The sequence below is a fragment of the Crocodylus siamensis genome, chromosome 3 (assembly GCF_052110815.1).
Source record: "Crocodylus siamensis isolate JL-2025a chromosome 3, ASM5211081v1, whole genome shotgun sequence".
NCBI lineage: Eukaryota > Metazoa > Chordata > Crocodylia > Crocodylidae > Crocodylus > Crocodylus siamensis.
In genome coordinates this window covers 190558466-190571056 of record NC_143397.1, presented here as the reverse complement: position 1 = coordinate 190571056, position 12591 = coordinate 190558466, and the positions used below count along the sequence as shown (strand labels likewise).

At 37.7% G+C, this 12591-nt stretch overlaps 1 protein-coding gene across 11 annotated transcripts in view; it reads left to right on the top strand.

Moving 5' to 3' along the window:
- PLAG1 (PLAG1 zinc finger) overlaps positions 1-8793 on the top strand; it is a 73296-nt gene extending 64503 nt beyond the window's left edge. For 7 of the 11 annotated variants that reach the window (XM_090039994.1, XM_090039992.1, XM_090039997.1 and 4 more), the window contains 2 exons: positions 1682-2040; positions 2614-8793. In XM_090039994.1, coding sequence (XP_089896120.1) covers positions 1799-2040; positions 2614-3877 — 1506 coding nt within the window. In that variant the 5' untranslated portion in view covers positions 1682-1798 and the 3' untranslated portion in view covers positions 3878-8793. The remainder of the gene's footprint in view (positions 1-1681; positions 2041-2613) is intronic. The other 4 variants (XM_090040001.1, XM_090040000.1, XM_090040002.1 and 1 more) reach the window with 1 other exon arrangement.
- Positions 8794-12591: the final 3798 nt, after the last annotated feature.

Sequence of the window (12591 nt, the reverse complement as noted above, 5' to 3'; positions counted from 1 at the left end):
TGGAAAAAGATCCAGTCTAACATGTTCATAAAATTGTAAACAGAAATATTAAGGAAGCGTCTTTCTTTCCCCTTTTCCTTCTGACTAACAAGACAGGGAGACACTTTCCTCTCCTAATGTCTCCAGTAGCATGCTCTGGATCTTACTGCAAGACCCACTCCTTTTTGTCTCCAACCTGTAACCCAGTCACCTGTGCATTGCTTTCAGCTCACATTGTCAAGCATTTTGCTACCTCAGTGCTTACTAAACCAAAGCCCAGCAGCAGCAGGGAGAAGACAGCTGAATCAGGGGACATGATGCCTAGGAAGCTATCTATCTTCCCTTCACTGCCATCTGGGGATTATTTATTTTGTTCACATGGGGAGGTGGCATTAGGTTGAAGCAGCTGCTGCCTCGTGCTCTTTGCCCAACTCTGGACTGCTCTCCTCCACCTGTCCCAACAGCTGCTTCCTCTGCACTGCCAGCATGCAGAAGCACACTCAGCAGGGGAGCTGAGACACTGAAGGAGGCAGCAAGCTTGGGAACAAGGCCTTTAGTTCCAACAGAGCTTCACTTTAAAGTCAAGAGCTCAGCCTGCTGACATTGACCTCTGGTGTCTGCAAACAGAACTGCACTGAAAACAGCTGCTCTGCCAGACTCCTGAACTGATGGCAGCTGGGTGGGAAATGTGGAAAAATTGAAAACTACTGTCTTCAAACCCTGCCTACCTCTTGCACTAAATTCTTGTCATTCATTCTGCTTCTCACATACAGATTTTTACCGTCTTTCTGCAGGTCTATTTTGTGATTAGTTTTCTACTGGATTAAAGTAGCAACTGAGTTTTGATGTTTAAAAAGGGACTGTACTTTTTTCAATGACGGGTTGTAAAGTGCTGAGTAATCAGTAAAACTCAGTTGTTACTGTATAATGCCAGATCATGAATTTAAAGCTACTGGTGCCAACCAACAATTTCAGTGGCATTAGACCTCCTATAGTCAGTATGATCTTAAGAGGGTTTCTGGTATACTTCACAAATCTTGATGCCTCCCGCTGAACAGTGAGCTTTCCAAAATAAGTTATTAATTATCTCCATCGTCATCTAATCCATGTCTCAAAACTTTCTGTTTCAAGAGGTAGGAATTGCTGGGGGGCGGGGTGGACAAAGAGCTTAATTCATTGAGATCTTCTTTCACGTATCATTGTTTGTATTAGTATAAATTACAGTTACAGGAAAATTTCACTAGGCATTAAAAATGACTGCAAATGCATGTGTATGTATATACATGTGTGTGTATAAATATACATGTATATGCATGTGTGTGTATGTATGCAAACCCTACAAACTGCACTAAAATTTTCAATCCCTTGTGAAATCTGAGGCTTCCAAAAACCCATTTTATTTATATAGTTTTGAAATGAGTTATTTTTGATGCCTCCTGTAATCTGTTTAAAAAATCACAGTTCTCTACCAGTGCCCTAAAGGAAGGTAGCTAGTAGTACTTCCAGAGCACATGTGGATTTGTTCATCCTGAGCAATGCATTTTAAGAGTTGCAGTAAATAGCGTAAAGAAGCCTACAGGTATTACATTAGACCAGCTGAATCTAATTTTATTTTAAGTTTTACTCAGAAGCATCACATAGCAAGTAAACTTCAAAATGGAGTTTAGTTACAAACTAGTTGTTTCTTATTTTTTTTTTCCAGTCCCCTTTTGCTTTCTTTTACGACCACATGAAACTTGAGAAGCCATCTAAAGCTAAATCATTTAGTGGAGTTGGGCAGTTCCCAAGTGTCCAACAAGAAGGCCTGGTTTAGGCTGCGATGGCCACTGTCATTCCTGGTGATTTGTCAGAAGTAAGAGATACCCAGAAAGTCCCTTCAGGGAGACGTAAGCGTGGTGAAACCAAACCAAGAAAAAACTTTCCTTGCCAACTGTGTGACAAGGCCTTTAACAGTGTTGAGAAATTAAAGGTTCACTCATACTCTCACACAGGAGAGAGGCCCTACAAGTGCACACAACAAGACTGCACCAAGGCCTTTGTTTCTAAGTACAAATTACTAAGGTATTAAACTCTATTTATCTTTCAGATTATATTATCTATTTTATGTTGGCCATTTTAAGCCTTGTAAAAGTATATGTTTGTGTACACATTCTTCAGCTGATTTGCAGAGAGGTTATGTTAATTAAATTAGACATTGGATTGTTTCTAGAATTCTAAATTACAGTACATAAGTTTACCAGCTAATGTCTTTTGATTTGTTTTTTTTTTTTTGTTTGTTGTTTTTTTTAATGAGAATAGAATTTTTGTTTGTATTAAGGTTGCCACAAGAAAAGTGTATGGACTTGAGAAATTTTTGGCTATGGACTTTCTCACAAGTACTTTCATGCTTGCTTTTATATCCCTGTTTCAGTAGTTATAAAGACTACCAAAAAATCCAAGTGTCAATTTAAGTGAAATGGCTCATGTTTTGCTATATTTAAATTTGTCAAACTATCTTTGTAGTGTCCTGCTGTCAGCTAAAGAGGGTCTGTTGTGAAGAAACTTTAGTGTAGAATTTAGCTGCCATTAAAAAAGAATGAACACATGTCCTATTTGATCAAAATAATTACTTACAGAATATATCTATGTTTAAAGGCATATGGCTACTCATTCTCCTGAGAAAACCCACAAGTGTAATTATTGTGAGAAAATGTTTCACCGAAAAGATCACCTAAAGAATCACCTACATACACACAATCCCAACAAAGAGGCCTTTAAGTGTGAAGAATGTGGAAAGAACTACAATACCAAGCTTGGATTTAAACGTCACCTGGCCTTGCATGCTGCAACAAGTGGTGACCTCACCTGTAAGGTATGTTTGCAGACTTTTGAAAGCACGGGAGTGCTGCTGGAGCACCTAAAAACTCATGCAGGCAAGTCATCGGGTGGAGTGAAGGAAAAAAAGCACCAGTGTGAACACTGTGATCGTCGGTTCTACACCCGAAAGGATGTCCGTAGACACATGGTAGTGCACACTGGAAGAAAGGACTTCCTCTGTCAGTATTGTGCACAGAGATTCGGGCGGAAGGATCATCTAACACGCCATATGAAGAAGAGTCACAACCAAGAACTTTTGAAGGTCAAAACAGAGCCAATGGACCTTCTAGATCCCTTTACCTGCAATGTTTCTGTGCCTATAAAGGACGAGCTGCTTCCAGTGATGTCTTTACCTTCCAGTGACCTGACATCAAAGCCATTTACAAACACTTTGCAATTGAATCTCTACAACACTCAAATTCAGTCCATGCAGAGTTCTGCGTCTGCACACCAAATGGTTGCCACATCATTACCCTTGGGAATGCCTTGTCCGATAGATATGGAGTCTGTCCACCCTTCTCACCAGCTATCTTTGAAATACCCACTCAGTTCTACCTCATATGCAATTTCTATGCCAGAAAAAGAACAGCCATTGAAAGGGGAAATTGAAAGTTACTTAATGGAGTTGCAAAGTGGTATGCCTTCTTCATCCCAGGATTCTCAAGCCTCTTCATCTAAATTAGGGTTGGATCCTCAAGTAGGACCACTAGATGATGGATCTGGGGAGGTTTCCCTTTCCAAAAACTCTGTTTCTATTAGTGAACCTCTAAGCACCCCATCATTGGACTTTTCTCAGTTGTTCAACTTTGTACCAGTAAATGGCCCTCCCTATAACCCATCTGTTTCCGTGGGGAACCTTGGAATGAGCTATACACAGGAGGAGGCACATTCTTCTATGACTCAACTTCCACCACAAACACAGGATCCTCAGGATCCTAGCAATAGTATAAATCTTGGGTCTCTGCACTCATTGTCAGCAGCTTTCGCAAGCAGTTTAAGCACAACCACAACCCTACCACGTTTTCATCAAGCTTTCCAATAGGATGTACAAAGCTGGCTTATTACTGTCTATTTGTAGAAATGCCTTAGGTGACCATTTTTAACTTAGTGCCTACTATAAGATATTATAAAACTTCTGCTTTTGTACAGTACCAATCTCATGAAGCCAGTAAGAAATTTAAATTAACTTTTTAAAAATATTTTGAAAGTGTTTATTCTCAACCGTGTTTACTTTGTTTTTTATAAAGTCTCAATGTATTGTTTTAATTTTCACTGCCAATTGACACACACTTTAAAAATCAGTAGAAAGCCATCCCTACTAAGCTTTACATGCATCCCATGTTTAAAACTTTTATCAGAGATATCAGTCATTATTTTTGTCAATTAAATGGTAGATCTACCATTTTATGTGTTGTGAATTTTAAAATTTGCAAAGAATCTACTTTTTGCATTTTATACAAATTCCTTAAAATCCTTTAAAAAAAAATCCTAAATGTTGGGATCTTATCAAATCCATAATCTGAAATCAGAAGTTTTAAATTAAGTTTAAAATTAACATTGGACACATGTATATATTTTTCACTTTTGTTTCACAGTTAGGTAAAAAATTTTAAGAGCTCGGCATTTTCTGGCTTAAATTGTTGTAGTGTGTACCAAAATTGGATAGGAAGATGTTTAGGTTAAATACTAAAATTATGATGCAACAGAATTAAAAAAAGAAATTGCGTGCCTGATTGTCAGATATTTTAGGTCAAAATTGGAACTGTGGTGTGCTTTAATGACTCTGGTTGGATGGGAAGAGGCAAAAATAACAGCTGCCCTTGAAATGCAAAAGGGTTCTAATTTAATCATGCAAAATATTTTGTCACCGTTTTTTATTTAATTTTTAACTTGCTGGGAGATTTTAGTACTATAGAAAGAGTACCACATAGGAATCTTCAGATTTTATATTCACTTCTGTATGCATCAGTCTTTCCCAGTTGCCACAGCCAAAGGGTGGGTCAAGTCCAGCCAGATGTTTTATATTCATTGTCAGTTCAGTGTTAGTCTGCAGTTAAGGAGTGAATGTAAATTTGCAAATATCATTTTTTTTTCTTTATAGCAGAGTGGATCTTTACAGCTGTGTTCCATGGTGTCTTATGTCCTCCTAAGCAACATGTTAGATGTTAATCACACTTACTACACCTGGGTACTTGGTTAGGGATGTTTTGCCCATTGCCAAGGTTTAAAGACAGGACTCTTAGGAGTGAAGTAAAAGCATATTGCTTACACCACTTTTACCTAATACAATATACTCCCCAACCCCTAATAACCAAAAGAGAAAAAAAAAAAACTGTGATGTGTGAAAGCAAGTTAGGTTTGCTTTTAACTCAGTGCTAACGTTCTTTTTCCTTGTCATTTTTAGACAAGGAATTAAAAAATAAAAATGAAATACATTAGTATCCCTCTAACAATAGTGAGGATGTATACAAGGTTTTAAGTGGTTAAAATAGATATACTTCACAGAAACAAAAGTTGCTCCCATTTAAGGAGCTTTTGCTCCCAATATTTTATCATTAGCTCCTACATTTTTTTATTCTAGGAGCAATATGCAGGTGTAGTTTTACTATTTTATACATATATGTATTTAAATTTTAATACTGAAAGATAATGTTTTATAAATGTTTGTGTTCCAAAGGCATTAAAATAAGGATGTATTAATAAGAAAAATACCTTTTCAAATTCTGCAAACTACTCCCAGATGTTGGGTTTAGGAGCATATTATCTTAAAGTGGACTTTTAGCTCTGCTTCATGACTGCTTCCTTTGGTTTCTATGAAACAGATTGCTTGCTTACATCTTTAGTTGAATGATTTGTTCAATATTGCTTTTTCCCCCCACCATGTTAAAGAAAGGAAAACATTGCAAATGAACAGAGCACAAAATAAACAGAACAGAATGCAATACTAGTTTAAATCAGCAACCATATGATAAAAAGCAAGTAAAAAAAATCACTCTATTGTAGATCTTGTTTAACTAGTCTGAGCTGAAGGTAAATGGATTGCATTACTGTAATGGGCCATATCCTGAGAGGAACTCAAGCATCTTCTACTCCCATTAAAGTAAATGAAAGTTTGGTAACTGAACACCTCACAGAATCAACCCCTTCAGATACCACATTTATCAGTCAATAAAGGCAATTGCAGAACTAATGGATAATGTAATTTAGTTGTGTTTTGGCAGTATATGAAAAATAAGTATGTATAAGTGTATCACTAAAATCCAAACCATATTGAATTGCTAGGTTTGGTTGAGGGGAGGTCACTTCTAAAATATTTAGTTTGATCTTAACTGCCAGGTCAGAATATTCCGACAGACTATCACGTCGCTTAAGGTATTCACGTGGTGTATCTAGCATATAGGAAAAGACAGTGCCATCTGTTTATCAGTTTTAGTTGCTGATTAGACTTGATTAAAAAAAAAAAAGTTGCCAACACCCATTTTCTTAGTATGTAGCCAGAATCTTTACTACTTCAGGTAGTGCCTTAGCTTTGTAAAATGGGATTGACATTTCACTTCAGAGTTAACATATGTTTCTTAAGAAACAGGGACCTCAGACAAGATATTGAACCTCATTCAGTCAGAGTTTCAGTTGGTGGCTACATTACGTATGTTTTGCCACTGAACTAGGATGTATGAATATTCGGAAGCAGGTTGACACAGTAAGCAACAGTAACACATTAGTGCTTTGGAATATTATCTAGGCAGAGTTATCTAGGCCACTATTAAAATGTCAGTTTTTAAAACCCTATTTTCTAGTTATTGAGTTAATGTTTTAGGGGGGTCCTGGCTGATCATGCACCACTCTTTGTGCAACTTTTAAACTTTTAGTAAGGTTCTTTTTTTAAAAAAAAAATATATATATATATATATTTTTGTGTACTTGTTGCTTGTGCTTTATTTAGTAGTAAATTGTGGAATAGAGTGATTTATTGTTAATTTGGCAGTAGCGGTTTTTTAAAACCATATACTGACTGAAACATGAGCCAGAGCTGATTGCTTTATTAAGCTAATAATGAATGTTAAGAGTACATATTTTCAGGATAATTTGTCTAGTGAGCTATACATGTATTATAGGCCAATATTTTTAAAAATAAAGCTTGGTCAAACTCTATGTTACACATATTACAAGATATAGCACTTTCAAAAGGAGAACCTAAACCTTTTAAGAAAATTTCTTACAGGTTATGCTTTTTATTATAAAACCTTTTATTATAATTTGTTTCAAGTGCCATTAGATTACATATATGTAGGCCTTTGGTATAATGCTTTGTGTACAAAATGGTAGACGTAATTTTAAACAGGTACATTTTTACAGTGTTTTCTTATCAATTTGCTATATTGCACAGAACCAGTGTGTCTTTCTTAAGGGTTTTACAATGGTTTTTGGTTTTTTTAAACTAGGTTTACAGGTTTCAAACTACACTGTCTTCTACTGCCATTTTTGATACCAGTCCAAAAATATTAGGAGTTTTTTCTCACAAATAGTAAACTGTGTACTTTGGAGTTTTGGATGGTAAACTATTGCAAAAAAAATTTAACGTGAAGTATTTGACATGCTTATAATATCCTATCATAGCTATGCTGCTGTCTGAAGATAACACAAGGCCTGATCTTGCACCCATTTGGGTCAAGGGGAGCAGGATGGCACCATTAGTTACGTCTGTCTCATACACTGGTTTAGCAGCTCATCCTGTATACTTCTCAGTCTATAAAAAGCCTATGACACATACTTATCTGCTATAAAATGAAATACCAGATAAATAAAATAATACCAGAATAGTTCAAAAGTATGTTTGGAAATTCCTAAAGTCCTTATATAATAAAGGGTGTCTTATTTTGTTGGAAGGCAGTGTCTTTTGATAATAGTTATCTAGCCCTGGAAGTGACACAGAACTATTGCTAATCATATGTAAACACTTTTTCAGTATAAGCTTCAGTGGTACAGTTGAACCAGAATGAATGTTTATCTTCTCAGAAACACTCCTGCAATATTGTTATATTGGATCATGCTGCTAATGTAACTTGGGATACAACTCCTCTCATGGTGCTACAAACCTCCCTGTCTCATTCAGATGTATTTTTACCCATAGAAAAAGGACTATATTAGACCTATAGGTGTATGATATATTTTTATACTGTGACTTAATTTGTCATTAATGAACTTTGTACAACACCACAATGTATTCATATGCACTTGCAGAAGTAAAATCTTGGACATGCAGATTTAAACACAAGCCCGGCTTTTGTTCAAAAACTAGAACATGACTGTTAGTTAATGAAATGTGGGCTTTTTATATGGTGTGGAGTGAAGAACATACTATGTTACTAAAAGCCCTTTTTACTTAGACAAGAACTGGGAAAATATATTGGGGAATGGATGACACACTCAAACCCAACTTGGATTGCTGAAATTATATTTTTAGCTAGTGAAAAAAATGTTTGGACTTGTATGCTAAAATGTTTTAATGATAAAGGATTTGAGTCAAAAATAGAAAGGAAAAAAAAAACTGCATTCCAGACAGAATTTGTATATGTTTCTTGCATTTAAAATTGCTATCCTGTGATATGGGAAATTGAGTTGCTTATCATGTATATGTACTTTAAAATGTATTCACAAACTACTGTTGTATTTGTATAAAATATAGACAAAAAGATTGCATATATATTTTTGTGTATAAGCTCTGTAAAATAGCAATCACATTATGAAGCTGCAGCAGAACTTCATTTTAAACATTCACATCCAAAGAAACAGACTATTTATTGTCCACATACCCTGACTATAAAATATACCTTGCTGCTATTAAACAATAGTGCTGCAGCTTCTCATGGCCTACAGTGTTATGTTTGCTGTACAAAAATATGTGAACTCCACAAAATATATCAATAAAATTACAGAATGGTTTTAGTTAAAGTATAACTTATGGCTGGCATTTTAATAGATAATCATGTTTGCATATTTGGGATTATAAAAGTCATAACTTACACTGGACTTGCTACTTTTTCAATCTGGAAGGATTTAGCAGTTTTTATGATTTATAACTGGTAAGACGGTGGCTATTCAGAGAATCGTATTGCAAAACATAGGCTGCAGTACATGATTTAACCAAAAGGCAAATTTAAAGATGCTATTGTATCTACAAAGTAATAGTGACAGACTTGTTTTGCAGGAAGTGTCCTTGCTGCCAAATCATACATTCATGTGTGCTGTGAGAAACTGGCCTGTGAATTTGGGAATTTTGGTGAGACTTTTTGGGACACAGTAGATTGCAGTGTGTTTCTTGAGCTTTTCAGGCTCATATAGGCTATTAACGTTGCCTTTACACTTAGTGCTTATAACAACCATTAATGTATAGTATGCCTTAACTATGATTCTTTGGCTGTGCCTCTGAAAAAACCTTCCTTGGAAGCTCTTTGAGGCCAAAAAAGCACATCTGCATGAGTCGCTACAGTCAGCCTCACAAAAAAGTCAATAACTGAACTTCTAGTGCAAGGACTGTGAATTCAGTCCATCTGTACTCAGAATTGTCTCTGTCCTGTTTCAAGTAGTTGTTCTGCTAATATATGACTACATTGACCAGAAAGATGAAAGATAACATTTGTCTTGCTGCACTAGGTTTAAATTTTTAATCTGCCCATTCTCATAAGTATATTTAGTTCATGTCTAAAGCACAAAGCTCATTTCTCATCCTTATCTACAACTGTCTTTGGATTCTCTCACCGTGTTGAGAGGGAAGGGAAGCCAAACAGACAGGCATTGGAAAAGAGAGTTCCTGTGACAGAAAACCATTGACTTAGACCTTCCTACCTACAGAATTATTTTCCTTTGAGTCGTCACGCTTACCCCTCTGCACTGGACTGACGAATGGCAAGTGCAAATTGCTTCTATACTAAAGGCTTCTTATTGGCTTGGGAGAATTGACTGTATTTCAGTAGTGCCAGAAGTTTGAGGCTTACTTATATATATATAAGAAAGCTGTGGTCCCTGCCTTCCAACACTTACAATTTCAAGTTGAGACCGACAACACAGACTTAAAAAGATAGAGTATCATCCTGCAGTACTTGCATTTCCCCCACAATCACCCTTCTGCCACAAATAAAAAACCTGTATCTGGATACCTCAGCCAGTATTTTCTGTCACTGCTCATCTGCCAGAGTAAGAAAGAGATTTGCTTGAAAAGGTTCAGCACTGCTACACAGTTGATGCTCATAGTACAATAAGTTTTACTAAAATCCTCGTGGAATGGTCCCTCTCTTCTCTTACAGTACGTTTAAATTGTTTTCATCAGATCACCTGGTGTGGCAGCTGGATGGGGATGTTCCTGCTTCTTCAGAGAACTCCTCTTCCGTATAAACAGATACTTGGGCCCTTTTCTATTTCATGTAAGCCTGTCACTACTGCTTAAAGGCCTCTCAGCTGAGGAAGAAGATTTTGTGACTCCTTTTAGCACTTTTTTTTACGTTCTGGGAGGAGGGACTAAATTCTTGCTGTGGTGTACTAAGTAAACACTAAGTGCCCCAGAGGCAGGAACAGGTATCTCTGCACTTGCATGTTTCAGTGAACAGCTGTGATTTAATTTTATTTATGTAGTGAGGGTCTTTTCCAAGATTTGTAACTTCATTCACACATCCACTCCCTTCTTCATAAATGAAAAGGGGGTTGTTGATTATCTGATGCTTGCAGGGAATGAAGAGGATTGTCACGTCAGCTCTTGAACCACAGGGCATCACATGTATTGCCCCACAGACAGACAGCATCTAAGATAAACTTGAAAGGAGATGAGGGTTCAGAATACTCCCTTAATTTCCCCCTTTCCCTTGCTATGACTAGAGGGGAAATCCAATTTGGGTATCCTTTTCTTGCTTTCTACAGATACCCCAGTTTAAAGAAAGGGCTTATAAGCAGGGAGAACATGTCAATCCACTACAATGCATTCATTCAGGTACAAATTTATTTTGCAACATTTGCAATTACTGTAGTTGCCACAAGGAAGCTGCAAGATCATAAAAGGATGCCAGGGAGTTCCAAAAGCTAAGTTCTATTAAAAAAAACAAAATAGCATTCCTTTGACTGTAAGGCACAATTTTTTAAACAAAGTATTTATTCTGATAATGGCCTGCATCTTAAATCAGATTAAATACAGTAAATATATTTTTATATGTACAATAGATGTGCCTTTATGTGAGGTTTAATCTTTTTAATAGAAAGTCAGAAAATATGGGTGTATCTTCTATTTGAAAGAAGGTAGTCTATGCTATGAAAAAATATTTGAAAACGTGCTGGAGGATTGAACACTGGCCTATCTGATGGATGTGCCTTTCAGGCAGAGAATCAGCAACACCTTATTTCCAGGCTTCTATCCCCCACTGGGGATAAGAAAGTTAGTGGCGGCATTCAGTAGGAGTTCTAGCTGGTCCCCTTTGCTATTCAGTCCTCATACTGCCAAACTGGTCATTGTCAGACAGATTCAGTTCAGGTTGCCAAGGTTCTAGAGTATAAGTGTGAGTTTCCCCAGACAAGGCAGTTCCCTCCCCACTCACCCCTCCTGTTGAAAGCAGATATGGCTGTGTTGTTTTAACTTCCTAGGCCTTCTTCCCCACAGAAGTCATCACTTCCCCTTGACGTGACATACTGAGGTATTTTGTCCTTTGCAGAATGTGCAAAGCATCAGCTATTATGCTAGCTTTGGCCTTTTTTGCCACCTCAATTCTTGTGGCTCCACCTCTTTAAACACAGTTTATACACTTAACTTTTGGACTAGCATGGCATAGCAGTAATTTGAAATAGAAAACAGTAGGTTCTTTTTGTCTATTTTTGAAGTGTGCCAACACATTCCAAAGGCATCACCGTTGGAAGACAAGGGTGGATGCAAGACATCCGGCTTTCCTATAACTGCAGGTGATGAGATCAGCACCCACCTGCTCCTCTTGGGAGTGGAACACTAACAGGAATGAGCAATGCAGGAACAGCAATAGTCAGAGTCTTTCCCATCACCTGCACCTCACAACCCTGGGCATCTAAAACCCTGTTAACCTATTAATGAAAGAATGTGTCCTTAGAAGTACTACTTCTTCCTGCCTGTACTTCCTCACCAGCTATAGGACAAGCATGTCAAATGTGCTCTACATGTATACCCCTCCTGCTTTTTGTACCTGAGTATTGAGACAAGAAACAGTGGAGAGGTGAAGGGATGCTGTAGGGAGGAGTGGCAGTAGAGAAATGGAGTCACGGGCTGAGGGGAGTAGGGGTTATAGATAACAAGTTTGGTTGCTTGGGAGTGTAAAGAGTGAGAGTCTTGGTGAGTTGAAAACAGTGGGAGGGAATGAGGAAAAGATTGGGAATGAAAAGAATAGTAGGGCTGTGTGAAACAGCTGTTTCTTTTTAGGTTCAGATTCAGCCGTTTTGGAGGACAGAGATTCATTTAGGCGTTTTGGATTACTGTTCTGTTTTGATTTGGCTGAATCTGTTTCAGAGTTTTGGCGCTGATTCGGAGATTTGGATCGGCCAGGGAGAGGCAGGCACAGCTGGGCGGCTGCAGGTTCTCCCACTGCTCCTCCAGCTGTGCCTACCTCTTCCCCGGGCAGAGGGACTTATAGAAGCCCCCATGGCTGCCCTGCCCAGCCCCATCCTCCATCTGGCCTCAGCCTCCTAACACTTAAAAGCCCTGCAGTCACTGGCTACAGCAGTGGCAATCGGGGCCTCTGAGGGCTTGTGGCA